This window comes from Rhipicephalus sanguineus, chromosome 2, assembly GCF_013339695.2.
Source record: "Rhipicephalus sanguineus isolate Rsan-2018 chromosome 2, BIME_Rsan_1.4, whole genome shotgun sequence".
NCBI lineage: Eukaryota > Metazoa > Arthropoda > Arachnida > Ixodida > Ixodidae > Rhipicephalus > Rhipicephalus sanguineus.
The window spans coordinates 20391972-20416996 of NC_051177.1; the positions used below are offsets into that span (position 1 = coordinate 20391972).

The 25025-nt window shown below is 47.9% G+C and overlaps 1 protein-coding gene and 1 non-coding gene across 2 annotated transcripts in view; both read right to left on the reverse strand.

The window, feature by feature from the left end:
- LOC119382498 (uncharacterized) overlaps positions 1–25025 on the reverse strand; it is a 237538-nt gene that overhangs the window by 43080 nt on the left and 169433 nt on the right. Inside the window, exon 5 of the transcript XR_007415057.1 lies at positions 18803–18894. This is a non-coding gene — a transcript (uncharacterized LOC119382498). The remainder of the gene's footprint in view (positions 1–18802; positions 18895–25025) is intronic.
- Positions 8592–9810, reverse strand: LOC125757112 (uncharacterized). Its single transcript, XM_049412219.1, has 2 exons — positions 9436–9810; positions 8592–9019 (listed from the first exon to the last, which is right to left on the reverse strand). The coding sequence occupies exons 1-2, from the start codon at positions 9665–9667 to the stop codon at positions 8673–8675; spliced, it is 579 nt and encodes a 192-aa protein (XP_049268176.1). The 5' UTR covers positions 9668–9810; the 3' UTR covers positions 8592–8672.

Sequence of the window (25025 nt, forward strand, 5' to 3'; positions counted from 1 at the left end):
CTTCGACATTTAAAACTTTGTAATTCCAAAGTTCGATGCAAGCTTCAACCTAAGGAACGTCCTTTTCAGAGTGGACGGTTCGTGTGAGCGAAACGCTGACTGCACTGTGTTGTTTGAACATAATGTGCTGCGCTATCGAACTCTCGACGACATTCTCCGCGTGTTCGAGAACTTTTGTTGATGGTTACCAGGCTTGACTGCCTGTTCGACGGGCGTGGAAAGAACGAGCTACGAATGTTTCGTGTTATTACCTGGAACTGTGATAAAACGTCGCTATTTATGTGCCGCAGCGCATCTTCTGCCTGCCAGCGCCATTCGCGCCTGCTGAAGTAAAATATAACGTAAGTCGCAGCGAGAGCTCAATGTTAAAACAGGCGCGACAGCGATGAGAAAAATGAAAAAAAAAAAAACAAACGGGGGGAAGGGGGGAACCGTGCTCGAAGCAAGAGACGACACTTCTTTGTGGGAAGGGACAGCGAAAACAACTTCCTGCTGCTCAACTGCATAATTTCTTGTTCATTTCGGCGCCGCTGGGCATTATAACGCGCATTGACTTCGATGCCTACCGTTAATGTAATGGCATCTAAATACTCTGCTACGCATATGGCATCAGCCGTTTAAAAACGCGCGCGGCACTAACCTGCTTCCTAGTTTGTCTGTAAGATAGCGCTGTGCAAAGCCGTGGCTGCAGTGTTTACGCCTCGTTCCACCACTTTTGGGTTTCCGTTGAAAGACCTCTTCAGAGAAGGCACCCCGGGCGCCGCCACAATCCCTTCCGGCTGTGGTAAATAGATGTGACCCCCCCAAAAATGCCATGTTGAGGCAGTGAGCCTTTCACTACCCTGCTACAGTCCAGAAAGGAAGTGTTTTTTCTGAAATATGGAAGCTTTAGAAAATATTTACAGCCGGCAAGAAACCACCTGACCGACAGGGAGGCTGACGGTGCTCCTTTCTACAATGCAACGGACAAGGCGGAAAGGGTGACGACGTCTTCCGCGCGGTACAGGCATTCGCGGGATTGACGATCTGTAAGTCGCCATTCCTGTGATTTTTTTTTTTCTATTCAGAGAGGTGGTTCTTCAGGCATTGAGCGAGCACGGCTCAGCGGCATTAACCAAAAACGCATTCACAGCAGGCCCGTAGCCAGGAGGAAGGGGGTGGGGGCTAGCCCCCCCCCCCCTCCTGGAATTTTGGTGAAGTAGGTGTTTCGACCAAAAATAAATGATAAAAATAGGTGTTTTTCTCAAATAGTGAAGGTTCCTCCCCCCCCTGAAAAAAATTCCTGGCTACGGGCCTGATTCACAGACCACTTTTCTATGAGGTGTGTTAATTCCGTAATAGTTCGCACTTCGCAAAATGGCTACTGCGCATGCGCGAACAAGAAACAAACAGCCTCGACCACTGAAGAATCGACAACTGGGATAGTTGGTAATGGTTTTGAACATCTTGACAACCGCGCAAAAAACAACACGGACAAGAGAAGATAAAGGACACATCACAGCGCTGACTCGCCACTAAATGTGATTTGATTGTACATGCACGCTTAAACACTGACAACGCACCACCCATGTGACCACTCGTCACAAAAGACGACAGAAAGCCACCATCTTGAGTCCGAAAGAAAACACCAAACAAGCATAAAAATTGCAGCACTCCCACGTGTACTGCCGAATAAAAGAATAGTTATGCTATCGAGCGTTCCAAAAATAGGTACTCGCTTTACGTGAGGCAGTGGAAAGGGCGCTAATGCGTGCACTGCTCGCCGCTCTTTCTAGAGTTAAGCGCCTCAGCGATCTCTCTGGTGAGCTGATTACGGTGATATGATAGTACAACAGTTTCATGAAAAATAGGCGCACAGTCGCTCTGCGAACAGTGCTGAGCCACATGCGAGTAATAGTTCTCCTGCAAAGAACACTTGTACTCTCCGCCTGACCTACGTACACATGGCCACATGAAAAGGCCAGTAGGTGGATAACCCCTGTTCTGCACGGCACAAAAGGGGACACATGCTTTACCTCGCAGTGTTTTTTTGACGACGTGCGACACGTGCTTTAGCTTCCTCTATACCACAGAACAAATTCTGCTCAATCTACGTGTATCAGGCGCCGAAAAAAACCACCATAATGCCAAAAGGGGCTGGTGCCCATCTGATCAGGGCAGGGCCTAAGGAGTGCGGAAGGCAAAGCCGAAAAAGCAATGCCGTTCTTCACATTCGAGTGCCCTGAATTAACGTTAAGGAGCAGTTCTTCTGAGCGAGGGCTCTGTTATTTCTAACAAACGTGGTCACGTCTTAGCTCATGGATAATTTCGAAATTCGAACACAGATCCACAATTTTTTAGAAACCTGAATGATATCAACCACGCTTTGACGAAAATTATAGGGCTGTACAAGCGCAAGAAATTCGTCCACATATAATTACTTTAAAGGCTAGGTCTTTAATACTAGTTTTGTCAATTCTTCCCAGAAAAGCGTTGCTAAGCACCAGAACTGGTGTCTGTATCGGCTCAAGCGTAAATTTTTGAAAAGCATCTGTGGTTTGCGGAACGCCACTGGAATGAGGTGGGGGTGAAGGCACAATGAGCGAGAAAAGCGCTCGGTGAACAAGTTTTTCGTTAAAAAAAGTTTGCAGGAAAGCGAACTTGATTTTTTTTTTTTTTGTAAATCGCCTATTGTGTTCACAATGAGATTTTATTTACGTTGATTTTCTCTCAGAAATCAATTCACAGTTCTCTTTTGTCTTTAAAGATTGCAGTTTGACCGCATGTCTTGTAATGCGTGGTAGATCACGCCGTGTCTTACAACATGCAAATAAAAAAAAAGCGTTAAAGGGTTCGGAAAATCATCGGCACGGCACGTCATTAGGGCGACATCGAAGCCCCGATGAAGCTGCTGCTTCCTACGGAGAACTGAAGCGTGGTTCTTGAGAAAAGCACAGTTACTACAACGCTCGCTAAACGTTATTCACTCCTATTTCTGCCATCAGTTTTCACGAAAGGATCACAGCGCACTGTTTGTGACAAACTCTTAAAGAAACAAGTTCTTACCAGGCAAAAATGTTATCCACGTGGACACTTGGCCGAATCACTAGTGTAGCAGCTGCAGTCAACACAGCACACAGGAGACAACTCGATAACGAAGAAAAGAAGCTAGGAGAAAGCGACAAGCGTTAGGCCGCGCGAGAGTGCATCCTCCTTCGCTCTAACTAAACACGGGGACTCGTTGCCACAGGAGCTTCTTCAGACTGCGCGTCCAAGAATACAGAGGTCGGGGTGGTCATTCACGCTCATCGTATCCAAAGTTGACAGCTCAACCATTGACTTTGCTCGGGTGTGCGTCAGCTCGACCAAAAAAGAGATGATAGCGGAGTCTGATAAGAGGGCGCGCAGTGCTACGGACGACCGCAGAACTCAATCGCTCGTGGTGCGCAAGCATCGAGATACTCCCGCCATTTCAAACGAGTGGTGAAATAGAGGAAAGCAAACAGGCACTGGCATGCGGGTGCAGAAGAGAGGAGAGGGGAGGACGCGGCTCGTGACACCGTCTTTCGAAGAAACTCGCCTTCCCAGCTGCGGGTGGCCAGAACGAATGCACAACAATCGACAAGCACAGAATGGCCGCCTCCCTCGTCGACGGGTCCAGCGCGGCGCATTCATCGGACGCGAGGAGACCTTATCGTCTCGGGCCAGGCCGGCGTAGATAGGGGCGCTCTCCCGTCGGTGAAAGGACAGCAACGCTCGCAGCGGACGGCTCCGGAGATCGGATTACCGCAGGAGAGGGCGCCTGCCTCTAGCAACGTCGCCCCTTTTTGCATCTTCTTAATTTTTAACTTGTTTATTTCTTTCTTGTACTTTTCTCCAGCGCTCTAGCGGGCAGCAAGTGTACACGAAACTAGGAAAGGCGACTCCCACGTGGCTCTCGAAAGGAAAACGAATAATCGTGGAGCGGTAGCTCTGTGCGCATACGCATTTCTGCGATGAATGGAAATGGCAGAGGTGAAAGCGGCGGCCTCTGATCCTCGGTCGACCGGAGTTCCGGATGTGCCGCACACTTGGACACCGCTCAGCGAGAAAGCGCCGAGACAAGGGCGGTGGGTCCCGTACCGCTGTCTTCGTCGTCGCCAAGTGATGATAGCGAAGGCGGAGACGCCGTGGAAGCGCAGCATTAAGAAAGAGGCTGTGAATATGATTAGCTGGCAGAACATGCAAAGCATCGCTCCGTCGCAAGAATACGAGGTCTGTCAGGTCGTCCAGACTCATTGTTTCGAAGGCGCACTACACGACAATACAAGGAAGCGTCTGCTAACTGACGCACGTGACCACGTGAAACCATGGTGACAACGCCGGCAGAAGGAGCCGTGGCAAGATATTGTTTAAAGGCGACACTTCCGCTATATGTCGATAAGAAAGAGAAGCGCGGAGATTGGATGAAACCAGTTACGTCACTGATAGAGTGAAATGCTAAAGTAAAAATTTTCTTTCCTCGTCTACACGGGTTTTGAACGTAGGATACAGCAACGTTGTTGTTTTATCTCTCATCTTTGCTTCTTTCGAACCCGCTTTTACCCAATCGTTGTGCAGGGTAGCAAACGGAAAACTAGCTTCTGGTTAGCCTCCCCGTGTTTCCTCTCTCTATGTCTCCCTCATTCTCACGAAACAACGGCAAGCAAAAATAAAACATGCAAGGGGTCGAAAACGGAAGGCACAAACAAACACGACGTTAGCAACAAAATAGACAGACTGTTTTATCGTGGATTGAGGACGCCCTATAGACTTGTATTGTCTTCCTTCAGGTTCTAGCTGAGTGCAGGACACAAAACAATTACAAGCACTTCTAATTAACAAAGTTGCCTGTTTAAAACCTGTGCATTTTGCGAGGCAAAATAACGCAAGGGGAGATGTGATCCGCGCTTTGCCTTACACATATCGGATATAGACGATGCTGGCAGACTTTGTATTAAGATGCGCCTACTTAAGCGCCGTCGTTGCCGGCGGAACGAGCAATTGGTTATTTCTAGCTCTTTCGAAACGACAAGCACAGCTATCTCAACAACCCGAACACACAGCACAGCTGCAGCGATAGTTCCGGAATGGAAAGACACTTGACATTCCTGCGGGCATGGCGTAAGTGTGCTCGATAAGAGCGACAAAGGGCGATTGCAGGTGTCTTGCCTCCGGGTGCTGTGCGCACCCAACACACAAAGTCCGCGTCGGCATAATGGAAACAATAGAAAAAATGCAGGTAAACTTGTATTGCTTAAGCACTAAAGGCAAATGTTAAGTCTACGCTGTTTATTGAAATAGGATTCTAGAAACATCGTAGTGCTTGTTTCGTGCCAAGGAAATAATTATTTTGAATGAAAATCACGTTTCAGTGGTCCTCGCAGCGTTAGCGCACTTCAAATCGCGCGCCTGAGAAGGCCTCCTCACGTAGCATCATTGCCTCGCCCAACGTTGCCCGCATTTACTACCCGGCAGCCGGCGTGTGGTTTCTGCTCTGAATGACACATTACACAGCATCACATGGATACGGCATTTTGTCGAAGTTTCCGTTAGAGCGACTTTCACGAGATTTCAAGGCACACGCAGTAGGACGTGATAACGAAACTACCAATGAGACGCGACCGCGCGAGCGGAGCGCAGCCCTGCGAAAACGGAACTTTTGCACAACCCGCGCCGTTCTTCTTTGTTTCACTTTACTGTCCCTTTAAGGTGGCCAGATAAAGGAACCTTTTCCTGCTCTGAGAAGCCTCACTGACGCGTAAACATGGCTGCTTCGACGTGAGAGCTGGTTTCCCAGAGTACTCAGGAAACTCAATAATAAACATTTCCCGGTTTATATTTATTTTCCGTTCAGATTTCGGTCGAGAAACAACGGGAATACAACACTAGGAATAAGCTATCAGCGTGAAATCGCGCGTTGCTGTATATAGTGCGGATTCTTTTGTCTTTTTCAGACACAAGAGTGGCAAGTTTTCTACCACGTGTGCAATTAAATCCATATCCGCAGGGAAATATGCAAAGTTGCCTCGACATTTGATCCTTCAGAAAAGCTTTAGGAGGCCGACGCACGACGTTGCCACTTTCAAGGAATTCATCCGATATACAATATTATGCAAATACCAGGGCGAATGCAATGCGGGTAAACCAACACCCCTTTTAAGAAAGCTTGAAGTAAAGGCGCAGGGACAAGAATATGGAGTTAAAGCAGTTCATGCAAGTGCACGCGTTTACCTACGTTTTTCTTTTGTTTCCTTTTTAAACATAACACAAACACAAAAGGTTCAGTTTCCGCTGTGCGATTGATTACTTGTGATGACGTACAGTGTACTGCGCCATAGCATATACAACATTATTAGAAGTGCATTTCTTTATTTCCAACTTTTCCGCCATTAAGCTGTGTAAAAAAAGCTATAACAGAAACGTAATTATGTTTCTTTAAAGGGACACTAAAGAGAAACAATAAATTGGTTTCGATTGATAAAGCATGCTCGGAGAACTCTTGTGTAGTTTATTTCACCACCATAGGTTTATTATTAGAGGAGAAAACAAAGTTCAAAGTTTCTTTCTTAAATTTCGCGCCGAACTTTGTAACTCGTGACGTAAAAGATTTCAAAGAGCATTTAACGTATTTTGGCGCCACTGGCTCGACGAAATGTCCACAAACTCGTTATGTCAAGTCTCTGGCCCCCTCAGAGGACAATGCACTTCGGTTTAACCGATTAGGAACTACGTAGGCCCAAGCAGGCGCCGTCAAAAATATGTGACGTCACGGCAAATGGTGCGGGAATTCCAAGGTGGCGTCGCCACCTGTATTTTCTTTTTGCGCGTTTTCTCGCTTATTAAGCGTCTTCTCGCGGGAAGCGTGGTGTATTCGGTGTCGTGGAAGACTACTTTACTAATGCGAGAAAAATCGTATTGCTCTTTAGTGTCCCTTTAAGACCAAAACATGAAATTCTATTTGACGTGCTGTGTTACGAATATTCTGAACTTAATGAGCAGCTGGTGCGACTACATAAAAGCCCTCTAAAAGCCCTTTAGGTAAGGGGACATTTCCGGAAAGGCATTCATGCGCAGTGACACACGACAAAGAAGTGTCTCCCTACCGGAAAAGCCTCCTTGCAGGAAAGCAGATCCTGCGTACAGCATGCACAACTCATCAATGCACGTTTTCAACGAAGTATCCCTGAACGCCACCATAATCACCTCTGGCGCTGTTGTAAATATGCGTGACACCCCAAAAATGCACTGCCGTGGCAACAACGTCACCCTTTGGATCCCCTTGCAACAGGCCAGTAATGCAGCGCTTGCGACCGAAATGTCCAGCGAGACGTAATGTCCAATGGCAATAGTGGACATTCTGTCTCGGTTGGACATTCCGTCTCGTTGTACATTGTTGGGGTCGCGTTTCTAGTGCACAGCTGAGGATACGGGCCATGGTGTCCCCATCGCTGTCACCGTTGTTGCGACTCGTGTAGTGTAGCCGTTGGGACCACGAGTGGGTGTCGTGCCCTGAGCATTCATCACGACTAGGGACTTTAATCACGACGAGTTGAAGAGAGAAAACACTTTATGTACACTTATTTACATATATCGATTTCAGTCAACAAGGGCCGGCGCTCTCTAGTGCGCCGGATTAAATAACATGGTTGCGGTCCACCCCCTCATTCTCCTCTCCATGCGGTGGCCAGGACTCCACCAATCCTGCAGCACTGGCAGGAACATAATGAAGAGCATGCCCGTGCCTCCCAAGGTCAATGACCTGTTGACCTGGTTGGTGATGGGCCCTTTTCGGGAACTTGCGTGCTGGTTGTAGACGTAGCCCGTCCGGTTCTGGACAAAAGGGGCCAGTAGACCTCTGCACGGCGTCGGAGGATCCACACCGCAGGTGCGCGGAGCGCCATTGTTTCTTCCCTCCATCCCGTTCAGGAATGTTTCCCCGAAATGGCTTAGTAGCTGAAAAGCTCGAGAGAACGACGACTGGCGTCAGCTAAAGTCCCTAGATTTTAGGGAAAAATCTAGGGACTTTAGCGTCAGCTGACGGGGCCGGTTTGGCGAAGGCTCCACGATTCCCCGTATCTTCTGCTGTTCGAAGGTCGTTGGCATTGTGGCATTTGTGCAGTGGTACAACAACATTCCGTGTCTGTAGGAAAATTAAAATGAGTCGCCAGTCGTAGGAACTGAAATTGAGCGTAATAGATTACATCTAACCCGGCAAAGTATACTCACAATACATAGTTTTCATGTGACGTCACACCGTCGTCTGCTGGCGGTGTCCGCCATGTTGGAGAACAGCGACAAACGCGCGCGAGCATGCCCAAGCGTGCGCACAAGTGTTCATCGCTGTCTTCCTGCAGTCTGTCGGCGTGGTAGTAATTGATTTTGCTACTTGCGAGCTATCGAGTGTTTGAATGATGGCGCCTGTCAGGCGGAAGGAATTCTGCCCGTCATATTTTGCCGAGCTGGCGGGTCCGACGCGTGCACGTTATGAAGCGAAGATCAGCATGTGCGATGGAGTTGACCCCTACACGTTGTGCGCCGGTACTGACACGACGACGGACGTGGAGCTACTACCGGTTTACGACGCATGCCGACATCGTGAACTATTTGGTGCTGTGGACGAACCACGTATCGCTCACCGAAATGAAAGCTTACAAGTCACTTGAGGCTCACAACTACTTCACCAGTGGCCGTGTGAGCGGCGTGACAGCAAAGCGGCTGCCCTCCAAGCGCGTCATCGTGTTGAGCGAGGTAAAGTTATTCAGCAGGCGTCTCTTGACTGAAGTGATCGTCTGCATCGACCATTTCAGGCGAAGGATGGTCAACCTCTGCCGGCTGAATGTTAGCTGCGTTCGCGGCTGTGGCCACCTCTTTTTTTTTTTTTTTTTTTTTTTTGCCAGCCGATTTTTGGCGCGCTTGTACCGAGAAGTATTAACGCCCGGTGCTGTGCGGTTGCTGTATCCCAAGTGTTGGCTCGGCACCCAATCCGGGTTTGTGTTGTCCATTAGACTCGCTGGCTGTCCTGCAAATTACAAAACATCAACAGTGAAAACCTGGCGCGCTGTTGCATGTGAAATTGCGACTTCAGCGCGAAAACGGTCTCGTTACAAGCTGTTACGAACAGCGCAAAATTACAGAGGCACTCGCGATCATTAGCCCGATGTGAACGGCATTTTCAATGCACGGTACAAACAACACGCATCGAGCACGTTAAACTCAGCAGTTTGGTGCAGACAGTGACATTTTAACTCGGTTGCAGTACGCGCGGATCGCAGTCGAAGGTGCCCGTTAAGCAGCAGAAGATCCGGAACGGGCTCGAACGCGACCCGGAGAGCTCCAGATTTAAACCGCTGCACACACAGCGACGGCTGTGTTGCAGGCGATTGTAAGCGGTGGCGTTAATTTTTTGAAGTTTTCGCTTCATCCTGTTTTGCTTACCTGAGATGAAACGCCGACCGCATACACGGAGGTAATCCAGGTTCTTGAGGCCCTTTCTGTTGATGCGAGCGAGCCAGAGACGACGACGCTGCTCCGACAACACTTTCGTGCGGTCGCATTGCCGAGTTATCACTTTCGGCAATCGGTAGAGCCCGGTTCTTGGCTCCAGGTCCATTTTCTGTGCGGCAGACGTGCTTCTCGCACTGCAGCCAGTCATCGCACCCATCGGCATTGTGACGCCGCGCTGTTACTGAACCCGCACAACGCGAAAATATCGGACCTGCACACGCACCCAACGATAACACCGCGCTAGCAGTTCACCATCATGGCGGCCACCTATCCCACAAGCCCCAGTTGTGACGTCCGTGAAAACTATGTATAATGTGGGCAACTTTAGTGCCACCCTTTCCGTCGATGGATTACGAACCCTTCTAAGAAAGAAGCCCCTCGAACGATTGCCCTTATTAACGCGACAGCGTTAAAAGCCAACTCCGGCGATTTTTTGGCCATGTCAAAGTAATGGTGCTTTTATGTTCCTGAGACGCTCCTGTTACGGGCCCGATAGCAGAAATACTCGGCAAATTGGAGAATAATTTTAAATAAGCAAAAAAGCGCAACACCGAAACCGAAACCCAACCGAGTGTACTGTCTACGTATATGACGTAGACGTTGTTACGAACGAACCGGAAGTCGTTCAAGGCATGCCGGTCACGCTGGCGCGGAGTATGAAAACTGTGACAGCCGCTACGACCAGCGAAGCGCCGGCCAAACCAACGCTGTCTGTCGCCTTGTGCACAGCAGACGCTCGCTGTAGCGGCATAAGCGCCGAAGTTAGCGGTGCCCTCGGCTGCGTCACTTCCGCCACCTTGCCAATACTGACGTCACAGACGCAATGTTGCCGATAATTATGGGAAGCCAGGAGGGCGTTTGCAGACAATCTTTAAAATTAATTTGCAAACAATCTGCGCATATCTCAAGCCTGTAATTTGGCATAAATGACGGAAACGTGCAAAGGAACGTACCCAGCGAATTTCACTGAGTCGGCGTCATTGGTTGTGAGCGAAACATCATCATCTTGTCCGTGACCGAAAAATCGAGAAAGATGCAAATAAAAGAAACAACAAAAAACTTCGGATCGAGTGAAAATCGAACCCAGGCCATCTGCGTGGCAAGCAGGTGTTGTACCACAGAGCCACGGTATTGCTTGAAACTGCTTCAGAAAAAAAAATTACACCATTTCCCGCTAAAGGGGACCATGAGTCGATGCGAAGCCGGAGCACTTGCACGATCACGTTCGTTGGGCATGCTACTGACCTCGGGCATGCTACCGACCTGGCGTCGTGGAACGCGAAAAGGAACGCTACACGCGTCGTGTCTTCCCTCTAGCCTGGCCGTTAATTTTCACAGGGCGAGCGGGGAACGTGGTCGACAGGCGCGCGAGAGGGGGGCAGCGTAGGAGAGGAGAGAGAGGTGGAAGGGACGCGCATGCGCTGGTGCTCATCGCGGCGTTGCGCAGGAGAGAATTTCGGCATGTCGAGCCCGCGTTTCAGAGGAGGAGGGGAGAGGAGGTGTGGGAGAGGGTTCGCGCATGCGCAGTAAGGGTGGTCACGCCGCAAACCACCACCACCACCACCACCACTGGTTTGAACTCCGCTATAAGATGCTTGTAGTGCCATGTATAAATGCCATGTAGTGGAAGGAGTCTCCTTAAGGCATGCAATATTGCGTGGCAGAAGCGTAGAATCGCGCTAGGCGTCCAAACATGTGAATTGCGCCACGAGTGGATGTTTTAAAGGCCTACGCATTACAAAGCGCTCAGACATATTTAATCATCATCAGCTGCAAAAGCATGAACAAAGTGAGCAGCTGCGTAGGTTCGCGTGTTGCCTTACGGACGCGTAGTGGGCCCTTCGCTGATTCGCAAAAGGAATAATTACGGCGCAGTGGGCACTTTCAGTATAGGCATTTTAGGATAGTTTGAAACGGTCAATGTTACGCGCACAGTAGTTCGTTACCCTACACGGCACGGCTGAAGCATGCACCGAGATGCGCACGGGGCTCGACTACGCTATCGCGTTCTACTCTTGAAGGCGAAGCTCAAGCGTCCTCCCATTTTTTCGTACTTTCGTAGCGAGCACTCTTAGAAAAAAAGGTCGGCATATTCACTAACTAAATACTAGCCGTTTACTTGTCACAAAATACACTAGCCTCTTAGTAAGTGAAGGTAGTAAAATGCAGGGTAGTGGAACTTGCTACCTAGTTAGTGAGTGAATAGTACTAGCTCGAATGGCTAGTCCATTACTAAGTTGTTAGTAACCGCGCTAGCAACTTACTAACCATATTAACTCTACTACATTTAGCCAGTTAGAGGTTTACGCCTATTTTGTTTATATGTGCGTGTGCATTGCCATACCATCATCATCAGCCTGTCTACGCCCACTGCAGGGCAAAGGCCTCTCCCATGTTCCGCCAATCAACCCGGTCCTGTGCTTTCTGCTGCCACGTTGTACCTGCAAACTTCTTAATCTCATCTACCCACCTAATTTTCTGTCTCCCCCTCACGCGTTTGCCATCTCTTGGAATCCAGTCAGTTACCCTTAATGACCACCGGTTATCCTGCCGACGTGCTACGTGCCCGGCCCATATCCATTTCTTCTTCTTGATTTCAACTATGATGTCCTTAACCCCCGTTTATTCCCTAACCCACTCTGCTCTCTTCCTGTCTCTTAAGGTTACACCTATCATTTTCCTTTCCATCGCTCGCTGCGTCGTCCTCAATTTAAGTTGAACCCTCTTTGTAAGTCTCCAGGTTTCTGCTCCGTAGGTAAGTACCGGTAAGATGCAGCTGTTATATACCTTCCTCTTGAGGGATAGTGGTAGATTACCATTCATGATTTGATAATGCTTGCCGAATGACCCCCAACCCATCCTTATTCTTCTAGTTATTTCACTCTCATGGTTCGGCTCCGCGGTTACTACCTGTCCTAAGTAGACGTACTCCTTTACAACTTCCAGTGTCTCGCCACCTATCGCAAAGCGCTGTTCTCTGCCAAGATTGTTCCACATTACTTTAGCTTTATGCATATTAATTTTAAAACAGAATTTTTCGATCTGCGTTCGGTCTTCCATTGGTGTGAATACGCCCCACAACACTGGTTGGTGGACGCGATGACGATTGTAGTGTGTAGTGCCGGTAAAACTTAAAACCGAAAGCATATGTCATTTCTGTAGGATTTCTTTATTTTCGCTGAACACTAATGCAATGAATGTAACAGTCGTTTTAAGCGCGCCATCGGTTAAATGAAGCCTTATTATACGATTACAGAACACTCGTATTGCTATGATTGCAGTCTATGCGTTTATTTTAGCACTGGTGCCGCAATCCAAGCCAAGTCGACCCGGAAAAAACAAAACAGCGCTTTTGGCGCTGTCGGCGCTGTAGCAGACCGTATCAAGAGACGAGACATGCCGTTGGGAAACCTAAGCGAATTAGAAAAGAGAATTTTGGAACGCATGAGGGAACAAAACTTAGACCCCTACGTCGACGCACCGGACCGCGATGATTCTTCGAGTATAGCGCCAGCACAAGCGATGACCCAGACTTTGACAGGCCTCCGTCACCGCAAGCTGGGCGCCTTGGAAATGTCGACTGGTAAGTAGGCACTGAACGACTGGGTTCTAATTCATGCAAACCTGTCACGCAGGTGTCGTTGCAAACGCTGCACTGCAATGCCCACAGCAATAGAGTGCGTATGCCTGTTGCAGGCAAACGATGTAACGAAACTTCTGTACTGATGTAGCGATGATAAATGCATGCCTTCACAGCGCAGCACGCGCGAGACATCCTAACGACAGTGCAGCGTAACGGTACAACCAGCACGGGGTGTTGAAGCAGACGAACTCGAAAGCGGCGGCGTCGGCAGTGCCGCCAGGCGTCTTTTTGGACGCGTGAGATAGAAAAAACAGCAAAAATTACTTTTTGACGCAATCGAAAGCTGTTTCAAGAGCGGAAAATACACTCTCAAGTTCTACATGTTTGTTTTTAAGCAAAATAAGTCCACCTGCGTGGATAGTCTGTCACACCTATAGATTGCGGGAATTGCGACCACTTTGCTGTTGGGTGACGCTAGCGGTCATTCTTTCACGGTTTTCAACATCAGATTAAAATTATAATTCTTTTTTTATGGGACGAAAGCGCGCTCGTTGCCGCCGATGTGACGAACGACCTTCTCATTTTCACCACAATCAAAAAAATTTTTCCGAGCGGTAGACAGTCCCTTTAAGGCAATGCATCAGTTTACTGAAAATTTCGCACTAGGGCAAGTCCTTCTCTTCTAAATTGAACATTCCGTCTCGTTGGACATTCATACTCCTTAGACATACGGTCTCGTTGGACATTCCGTCTCAGTTAGGCATTCAGCCTCGTTGGACATTCCGTCTCGGTTGGACATTCAGACTCATTGGACATTCCGTCTCGTTGGGCATTCAGTCTCGCCGGTCACGTGACCCATTGGACATTCCGTCTCTTTGGACGTTCCGTCTCGTTGGACATTCAGGCTCTGAATCGTAATGCAGCAATGCAGTTTGTCGAACGGTGAAGATTTTCTCTATCTCTGCTCTCAAACGCCGGCATCAGGTCGTTAGCGCAGCCATGTTGGATTCCGGCAGTGTCATGTGCTTTGTGGACTTTGGGGTGATAATGTAGTGCGATGGAGCGTGCAGAATGGGCGCTGTTAATAAAACGCCCATAAAACCGCGCAGTTTGTAAAAATGTTTTTAACACGAAAGCGTTTTATGCCGGGGTCCACCAAGACTTCGGTGACGTATTTCCGTCACGAAAATGACGTCGTGATTGCAAAAAAAAAAAGTTCCGCCAACGGGCATCGAACCCACGACCGCTCGGTCCGCAACAACAGATGCCGGACACGCTATCCACTGCGCCACGGTCACAGACTCTAGAGGCTTTGCAAACGCGCCTTTTATATCTACCACTCTCCCGGCCGGCGGGGTGGTGTTGCCCTCTGGGAGCAGTAAAGTAAAGTAAAGTAATTCGACATTACTGTGGCCTTCGCGATTAGCACCAGCAACGCATTACACGTCCCTCCCATTCGGCGCGTTTTCAGTAGAAGTTCAATTCTGTCAATGCCTTGACACACCGCGAGGTGGCAATCTTAGCCCAAGCGTCGTAGGGAGCCTACATGACGGCCGGTCATGTAGGCTCCCTAAAGCGTCGCAAAAGCGTCGGCCTCGCTCACGCTAATCCAAACCAAAAATAGCTCTGCGACGCGCGCCTGCCTCACCTGGCTGTAACACCGCGTTCCCCGCTCACGCGCTCGCCCCGAGAAAAATTGCGTCCGGGCTACCGGGGCGGCACGACGCGCTTTGCCTTTCCCTCTAGTCCGGCCGCGGTGTTCAATCACATTTTAGCATGACACGGGATGGCTACCAAGTTCTGCGTCCAATATGCGACGCTCTTCTGGCTATCACACCTCATTCTCTGATTATGCTTTCACCGTTAAGTATTACAGCTACTACAGGGGTTTGTTTAATCATTCAACATGGACGTTAGTCGTCGGAATGGAGATGTGCCACTCCACCAATCATCAAAGTGGGTGCATCCACGTTAAACGGTGCTATAGCTGCCAGACATCATTATACATTGCGCAGACTCTCTTATATCAATGTACAGTAAACATTCAGTTACTTCTGTAAGGGCACGCTTTACTTTCGTGTTATTCCGATTCCTATGACGGAGGGACCAACCATCTTTTTTCTCTTGCCGCTGCAGGGCCTTCGTGCCTTCGTCCTGAAGTAGACGTAAGACAGGCTGACGATGACGATGATTATGATCAAAGACTTTTGGGGAATACGGGCGAAAATTCACATAAAGCAAGCAGGATCTACGCGAGGAGAGAAAATTGATCCTAATGACTATCGCCGTACAAGCCTAAAATTTAAGAACGAAAGTGTGGATTTAGTACATCTCGGCGGTCTCATATTCCCAAGACGCTCTTAATCTGGAATCGTTCATCATGGCGAATTCCTCTTAGGTCAGACGCTGAACATATAATTAGAGAAGTTGGCCGGCCAATGGGAAAGAGCACTCGCTAACAAAAAAAAAAAAAAAACCGTAATCTCGGCCGCTGATGCTCCGCGGCTGCGTCCATTATAAAGGGATAATGAGACAAATGCAGTGTCCTCGGAAATATGTCTACCGAACTAGTGTGTCTCTTCATGCGACAATGAACCATATATAATTTTTCTTATTTCTAGAATAACAGAAAGCTGAGCTGGTTGGTACGTATTCACGTTAAAAGGCTGGGCATGCAAACACGGACACAAGAGAGCAGTCAAGACACCCCAAACGGCTCGCTTGTTTATTCCACGCAGGTGACAATCCCTGAAAGACAAAGAATCTATACGTAACAGAAACAAGCCGGTGCTCTGCAGCCAAACAAGATCTCCTGCCACGTCGTCCCTCTTTCTTCTCGTCTATAACAAATGGTAAGACGTATCGGTCTTCTAAGACACATTCATACCTCGACGTTCATTAACAATAACCGTAATTCGGGGCAAGACAGAACCCGTCATTTGCCGCATAAGAAACCAGTCATCCAGCCAGCAGGCTGCTGCCCCGTCCTGCATGTCTACCCGTATGCCGATGTAAGCGCGCAAGGCGACACCTCTTTCGATAAAAAACATGCAGTGCTGTGCAAGCAAGCCACAGGGGAGATTGCCTATACAATTGCCTTTCGCAATATACTTCAGTAGGTGACCAGCATCGTTCATATACATTACTGATCGCGACATAATTATGTACCGGCTGGCCCTTCACCAATAGTTCTTTCAAGCACGTATAGGCCTGTCCATTCGTCCGCCCCCGGGATATCGTGGCATCTGGCTCGCAGAGAGCCACGCAGATTTAGTTAAGGTGAGCGTAAAGCTGGCATCCACGGCGTTCGTCTGTTCGCTATCTTGATGGTCCAGTGCACGGGCGTCGGCCAGTCTCGAACGCACGAATAGTACTGTTACTCTCAGGCAACGAACAGCTCCTCCCGATTAGCTGATGCAGCAACTCGTGCTAGCGCAGCGCTGCACTGTTCTACTGATTCGAAACGCAAGCCCGGCGGATATTCGGAGCACGAGCGCGCCCGCTTCCCATTGCCATACAAAGGCAGAGAGAGCGCGAGCTCGTCAACAGTGCGCCGTGCGCTTTCGTCGCTCGCTCGCTTCGAAATGAAAAGGGTAAAAAAGAAAGAGCCAGCTGGAAAGGAAAGGGTGTGTTCGGCGAACGACCTTATAGGAACGACGGTGACGACGTGGGGCCTAAACCTCGCCGGGCATTCGGAGCACGTGCCTGGCTGCAGCGAAGCCTCGACACGGCGGCATGCAATTCGCGCGCTCGCGCCGCCCTGTACTGATCGGGCGCGCCAAGCTCGGGTGCCAAAGCCTCGCCGTCTCGTCAGGCTGCAGGTCCACACGCATTCGTGAGCTCTGTTTGCTCTTCGATGTCTATCGCCCTGAGCGTTCACATCGCCGCAGAGACGCACGCACGCACACACACACACACACACACACACCACACACACACACACACACACACACACACACACACACACACACACGTATTTATGTATGTATGTATGTATGTATGTATGTATGTATGTATGTATGTATGTATGTATGTATGTATGTATGTATGTATGTATGTATGTATGTATGTATGTATGTATGTATGTATGTATGTATGTTTCTATATACTGTCACGAGGGCGCACGATTGTTCTTGCATACAGCTAAGTTTGATTTATGTCACTTTTACTCAGTAGGCGAAAAAGAGAACTACATGTCGATAATATGGTACTCAGTCACAAAACGGGCGACGTCGGCGATCTGTCGACCAATGTTTAGTCAATATCTGGCATTAGGACGTATATCTGTAGAGTGATGCCGTTTACATTTAGCTTGCGAATGAGCTCAGTGAGACGTGAAATGCACAAGATCACAAGTCAGCGAGCTTGCTTCGGTGTTACTTAGCACTTCTTGCCTCGTATGGAGGCGCGGTTTATACCGTTCTCCGAATAATTGCTTTCACGCATCTTCGATTTCGTGTTTCTAAGTAGATGACAGTCGTTTTAATTTCAAAAAAGTGGGAACGTGCAGCGGATTCAGAATATCAGGCTTCTATGCTTAAAGTGCAAGGTCTGAATTCTCGTCCATTTATTGGGCACGTAAAAAGAACCAAGAAGAGAAGAAAGGAAATCGCCCGCGGCCTTTGGGACTGCACTGTACGTAGTCCGGGTGCAATCTAACTACAGGAAGGCCCACTACGTTTCAGCAAGAGTCATTCCCCCACCGGAACAGGAATTGAGCTCCCTGCACAGTATTCGGTCACTGCCTCCTTCACGGCAATTAATCGAGCCCTTGCAGCGGCTGCGAAGCACCTGATCAGCAAGACGACAGTCAGACTTGCGACGCGGCATTGGGAGCTAAGAATCTCTGAATCATGTAAGTCGCCACAGAAAATTGTAGCTGCCAATGTGAAACAAACGAACCTTCCCGAGTGAAGCTATATTAGCGGGGCTCCTCGAAGGATTATCAGACCTTAACTGAGACGTCGTTGGCCAGGGTCTGGTTGTGACAACTGGGGAGGCTCGTACTCTGCTGGAAAGCAGATGTCTTTCATATTGAAAAAGAATATGGGGTATGATTTCTAATTCACCTAAATGGCAGGAAACATTTATTCATTATGCAATACAATGAGATGGTAAGAGTCATAAAAAGAAGCTAAACAGGGAATATACCCTAAAGCTTTAGTACAAACTTCTAACGTCCAGTCATGATGAAGAAGAAGAAGCACTTTGTGATGTCTGTTTATGCCCGTCGATCGGTCGCCTTTTCCGGCGCCTATACATTTGCCTAAGGGAAGGGTCACCAATACGGTCAGAATGAAGATTATTAGAAGCAGCACAAAAATATCGTGAAAATGTGTATTATATAAAGCATGCAGCGGCTAAGCATACGTAATGAGGCAGCGGCTGGTGATAAACCAAAGTCGAGGTCAAGGAATTCAAGCGACGTCTGTGCGCCATGAAAGGCCCGATATCCATGAAGTGGAAGACGCCGTCCTCCACAGCTCAATGTTCGTTCACCGCTTGAAATGCTTTACAAAGTCTAAACAAAATGTAACCCTTTGCGTAATGAAAGCTGACACTGGCACGGATTTTTTTTTTCGGTTTCTGTGGAATAGCTGCAAAAATTTGCACTTGCTGCCTGTTCGGGTATAGTTCAAATCGCATTTAACTCTCGGTGCATGTATGCAGCTTGATGGGGCTGAGAAGAACGCTACAACGTAACGTTACTCGTACCTTGGCAGGATAATCGTTTAGGTGTGTTGATGAACCTATGCAGATGGCCGTGATGAACTCTTGGACTAAGGTAGGCGCCAGGAATGCGTGTTCTGCAACATAGTAAGACAGACAGGTCACTTAGAAAGATTTCACGTGTTTCATGCAAATTTTTAAAAAAAGAAATAAGTAATGAGGCTGAACAGTGCACCGCGGTAAAGAAAGAAAATGGCGTTCGATTCGCACTATATATATATATATATATATATATATATATATATATATATATATATATATATATATATATACACGCACGATACCTATAGATGGCTACACATAGGGCACTGCCCGATGACACATCCTTCAATTAACAGCGACAAGAAGCGACGCAGCTAAGTTACAAAATAGTTGTTAGTATTGCGTAGCGCATTCCGCCGGCGAATGATAGTACCACCAATGGCGAGGGGACTGTCAGTGCTCCGCTGCAGGAACTCGCAAAGTTCACTGATGAATCTTTCTTTAGATGCGGGTTCAAGCAAGCTCAGCGCCCCGTGGCGTCACTCACGTGTCCCTCCTACTTATCACTTTCACAGCGCAAACCTTTCTGGCGAGCAAAGTTTTAGTTTTACATTACAGCGTACTTTCTGCAAAGTTCAGAAGTTTACGCGCTACCCATAAACGCAACGCATAAACCCGGGAGACAATGTAAACACTGCGCACGTGCGTCGTCATGAGGGCGGGTAAGAGGCACGCAATAATTGCCGCGACATCTAAGCGAATGCTACACGTACAAAGACTCAGCCAAAATATCGATATAAGAAAATGCGCAACTCTAAAGGTGCGGTGCTAAGCACAGAGCGCCCCGCGGGAGCCTCATGTATACTTGAAGGACCCGAAAATGCAGAAGAAGAGACGCTGCTTGTCCAGTGCAGGAAGACTAAACAAAGGTAAAGCTGAAGAAGCGAGAAAACATTAAGGCGCGCAAATGCGTGCGACCGGTTCACCGGACGCTAGGTTTACATTTATTTTTCTTTTACATTTTTAATAAGAAAAGAGAAGGTCTCTTTCGGCTGGGATGGAAGCGAGGTTGGGACAGCGTGTGGGAACGCACTCGGCTGAACCAATTTCTCAGAGTGGGCTCGCCGTCTGCGTTGCCGCAGCTGTGATGTACATATGCACACAAAAGCACGCGCGGCTGCGCTCGACCGCGAGGCGGTGAGCGGCAGCGCCCTTCGAATAACTGCTGGTTCAGACGCGCCGAGTGAACGTAAGCAGCAAAAAGTGTCCCTTAGCGGGCCTTGCTGCTGCATCGTTTGAATAAGACACGAGCCGCAGTGTTGTTCATCGGGTGGACGCGTGGGCGTCCCGAAGCCGTGTCGCGTTGTCCGGCCGTCGACTCCGCGATGTTTACCGGCAATCGGGGAAAGGCCTAAAGACGCCATGCGGGCTCTTCTCGACGATACCACAGAAATCTCTGTTTTGTGTCTATAGTTATCCATCCGGTGCTCGCTGCGCAAAGAAGGCTTTCTAGAGAGCATGACTATAACACGAAACAATTAGCTTGCAACAGCAAACCCGAACGCCGCAAATGGGTTCAAGTGGCGTATAACATATAAGCGCAGAAAGCTGGAACGTAGTGTAACAGAAAGAAATAAAGGCATGAAGAAAGCGAGCCGCAAGTGAACGTTCCCAAATCATAAAAAAAGAAAAGAAAACGAAAACATGGCTACTGACCTCCCAGCGCTTGCTGCTTTGCGGTTTATGGCTAAGAGTGGCTTTTAAGAAGTTATATTTCCTTTCGCATCGGAATGGCTTTCAACCCTCTTTGTGACAACTGTGGTAGCGACGAGACATTACAGCACATCTTCTGCGACTGTCCTCCGTACAATGTGCAGAGACAATCACTCGCGGTCGCTCTACATAGCTCGCATATACCATCGACAGATGAAGGCAGTAACCATTTTGGAATGCCGTCCTGAGAGGTCACAGCGGACGAGCTAGGTGATGAAGGCATTGCTAAAATTCTTGAAGACAACAGACTTGCACCGGCGGTTAGAGACTAATGACGACATTGTGACTGGGATAACCTTGCGTGTTTGTGTTCCCCCTCTCCCTCTTTATCTCTGCCCTTGAAACTCCCTTATCCCTTTCCCCAGTGTTGGGTAGCATGCCATTTTTCCTAGACTGGTTAACACCCGTGCCTCTCTTCCCTCTCCTGTCCTTTCCTTCAAGGATAGAAAGTCGATCGGGCGTCCTCAGAGTAACAACAAACGCTCTACCGGCTCGGTTGCTACCGGAGCGTCTCTTCGCAAGGCGATCTCTTCGTCGCGTTCACAACGTAACAAACCTTAACTGTGACGTCTGGTGGCCACCGTTATTCCAATTTGCCTTTGCCCAGTTTTCTTCAGATGCTTCATGACAGTTTGTGGTGTTACGAGTTAAAGTAACGTTATTCCTTATCACGGCCCTAATGGCTTCCGATAAGTTGCCAAAATTTGCTAGGATAAGCCTCAGCGCCCGTATCTTACGCTAAACATTTTCGTAACAGAATGCTTCAGCCAATCCCGATGCGATAGATATCATTAGCGAAGCCATCTGACCAATGGAAAAACGCGCTTACGAAAGATAAGTTTTGTAAATTCGGCCTCACGTTTCTCCATAAAAACATTGTAGGCATAAGAGCTACAGCTCTATTCCACAGACGCTATCGTAATCCCGAATTCCATAATTTCCTGACGGGCAACTGTTGGAAACTTCAGGGCATGCGTCACCATCCGCTTTTTGTTTTTGAGTACCCTATACCGTACCGATTCTCCTTCTCATGGCAAAAAACGACTTGCAATTAACGACGGCCGGCCTAATGAGCAAAGCTTACTTTAACGTTTCTATTTAACGGAACTGAAACAGTAAAATAATGCAAATAGTATAAGAATATTTACAGAACGTCTTGTTCAGTACACTTGCATTTAGGGACAATTTTGCCATCTATTACCTACGGGTATGTCTGAGTGAGTGCGTGAAATGCAGGGGATGGCGACGGCAAGGGGGTCGAAGTAAGTATGGAGAGCCGAAGTGAGCCCAAAGATGGTGCGGATGAGCTGAATAACCTTCGAAAATTCCAGGTTTATATAGATCAAGCTTCTCCAGCTTTCTGCCTATCGACTGAAAAGTAATGTCATAATAAAGGCAGTGCATTTATCTCTTCTTGCGCTCCAGAAAGGTGCAGTATGAGAATAACTGTTCAAAAAAAGAAAAAAGAAAAAAAAAGAAAGAAAAGAAAAACGATGACACCCGACACTTTGATCCAGTTTCATTAAAGTGCCTATAGAGTAATCACCTCCCCTAAAACCAGTTTGTGTAAACTAAGTGAAGCCGTTGTTACTTTGGTTGACTTGCGAGGATAGCCGTGTTTAAAACAGCAGCCACGCCTGTCCCTCATTTTCTTACAAGATGGTTTCTTCGCAACCTTCCCTTAAATTCACAGTAGCACTGCTAGTGAGGAGCAATCAACGCACCACACTTTGCTACTGTCGACGTGAATACGGACACTTCCTGCGAATTGGAAGACACCCAAGTTGATACTTTGTGAAAAAACAAAACAAAACGTAAGCGCAATTACTAAGCTATACAGACGAGTGAAGCAGAGGCCAAAGCACCATTGATTTCATTTCACTTTCCCTAGTTAATGGAACACGCCGAAGCAACACCGCTTCGCTAACGACGACGTTTCATTTTCCATTTTTCTCGGCGCATTGCGTGTTGCATAGCTTTTTGTTCAAAACACAGAAAAACAAAACAAAACAAGGAAGCAAAGTGTCAAAACGAAGGCCATTAGTTCGGGCTTTAAAGACCGAGTGTTCTTTTTTTCAGGATGAACGAGAGGTCATTAATTCATTTTAGCTGCAATCTGAAAGTGCGCTTCCCACAGCGTGTTCGACAGAGCGCGTGCGTGAAGAACTCTTCATCTTCTTTTAATGATATTAAACGGCAAATAGCTCTGACAATTTAGGAAGAAAAAAAAAACAGCCTTCTCTATTGATACCATTGAATAGAAGCTCGAAGTATCTTCACGCTACTTCTTTTTCTTTTTTTCTTCTTCTGTCATTTCGCTCACACGCATTGCTTGAGTTATAGCCCGAGTCGCAGGTTGAATTGCCGCTGCTTCCAGCAGCTCCTTTTGAAGTACAGTTTAAAGCCAGTTTCTTGCGCTAAGATAAGAATAATAGGAGGGAACCAGTCGAAAGGGAGAACCAAGAGCACGAAGAAAAAATATGGCGGCAATTCACTTCCCAAAGTCGGGAGAGAAACTTGGTTGCATGATGAACGCGCGGACACGGGGAGCGACGAAAAGTCGACTCCCAGACCGGTAAGTTGATAAAAGCGGGCTCCGTGGATAGCAGCGATGAAAAGGAAAACGCTAAGAAGCGCTACATTTCGAGGCCCAGAAACGCCTGAAAGCAGGAAAACAAAGCCACTCGCTCAGTTACAGAAAAGAAGAAACATCCGGGGCACACGCTAACAATATCCGTGCTGCTGTGTACGAACACCGCATCCAAACTTTCACTTTGTTTTGCCTTTCTTTTTACGAAGGACAAACGGGAAAAAAAGAAGGCGAGTGAAGAGAAAAAAGGTTGGAGGGGAGGGGGGGGTGTACTCTCTATGAGCCGTACCACGCGGCCAAAAGAGTTCAACGTGATGGATGCACGGGGACGCCGAGCAAACAAAACATTTTCATTGTCGCGTGCGTCCGTCCAGCCTTGCAGCGAGAGCAACTCTTTCTCTCATTTCTTCCTCGCAACTTTAAAGGGCGAAAAATAAAGAAAAGCGAGCAAAAGTTCCGCTGTTGCAACTCTTAGTTCAGCCCTGCATCGCCTTTCGGCGCTTCGCCGCTATGCACGTTAGCGCGGCGGAGAAGGGCGCGATACATTCTCCAGAACTCGTAAAACTCTCAAAGCGCCTCTCGTAAACGACGCCATAAACGCATCCTGGCCCGTTGCGCTTTATTTTATCCGGCTATTGCGTTTTTCATTCGGGTGATCTTTTTTTTCTTTTAAGTTGAAGCCTTCGCGTTCAACACTTCTTGCGTGCACGGATTTAAATGGATATGCGCTATTAACTCTTCCACGCTGCTCCTGTTCTAGTTTCTCTAAGCTAGGCCGCGGATCTCGCAGGGAATGCAGTTTCTGCGAACAGTCGAATGTGTGATGAGGATCGTCTGATGGCGAGATGGTGTCACGTCCTAACGAACATGTTACTCTACATATCAATGATCGTATGGTGTAGAGGTCAGCAAATCTGTATGATTAAGTTGATAATATGATATTGTAATTAGCGATTTCTTTTTTTTTACCTGACATGCGTGAAAGCGACATACACCATCGCGCAGAGCCATCGTGTGCGATTGTAGCCCATTTCCGAACCTTATGAACAAGAAACATTCATGCCGTATCGAGTAGACTGTGCTTTTATATGATGACCCTGCGGTGCAGATAGGCTTCCTGACGTCGACTGTATGGCTGCCAAATCATGCGGCGGGATGCAGCTCAGCAAGAAACAATGCATCTTGTAAATGTAGAAACGAGCGTTCACATCGAGTCAGTCTTGAACACCAGGTGTTATTGGTGTAGGTGTCACCTGCTCTGTCCTTTCGCCTCGCGTGCTTTCGATATGCGCATTAATCTGGATAGTAGAGGGCGTGTCACAGTCACGTCTCTACGTTAAGAGGACTTCCGATGTTTACGCATGCCTAGGAAAATGGTCAAACTTTTTTGTATAGCGGGCAGTTGGTTCGACATAACTCCAGGAAAGGTAAAAAAAACAAACAAAAGTGACAAAGCGAGAGAGAGAGAGAGACATACACACAAAGATACATCGTGCTTGTGAGTGCCAAACATTAGCGGGTAGCGTCCCCCCCCCCCTTTTTTTTTAAGCGAGCACCTTTAAACACGTCGTAAGTTAGTATTTCTCTTTCTTCAATTTTGTTTTTGTCCTAATGACCAAGTAAAACGGGTGAGTCGTCGCCAAGAAATGGCGACAGCAACTCGTTCACTTGTTTTTATTTCAATAAGAGTAGAAAGAGCAAAATTGGGAAGGGAAGTCCAACGCTGGCATTATCCATTTTCGCACGTTGAAGAACCCCAGGTGCTCGAAATTTCAGGAGCCCTCCAATACGGCGTCCCTCATAATCACATCATGGTTTCGGGAAGTAAAACCCCTGCAATTCTTCTTCTTCTTCTTCTTCTTC

What these genes read in the sequence shown, in the direction of transcription:
- LOC125757112 (XM_049412219.1), bottom strand. Translation starts at nt 9,667, where the DNA reads ATGCCGATGGGTGCGATGACTGGCTGCAGTGCGAGAAGCACGTCTGCC. An exon ending in CGGTCGGCGTTTCATCTCAG is followed by an intron (nt 9,020 to 9,435) that starts GTAAGCAAAACA and finishes TGTAATTTGCAG; the next exon opens with GACAGCCAGCGAGTCTAATG.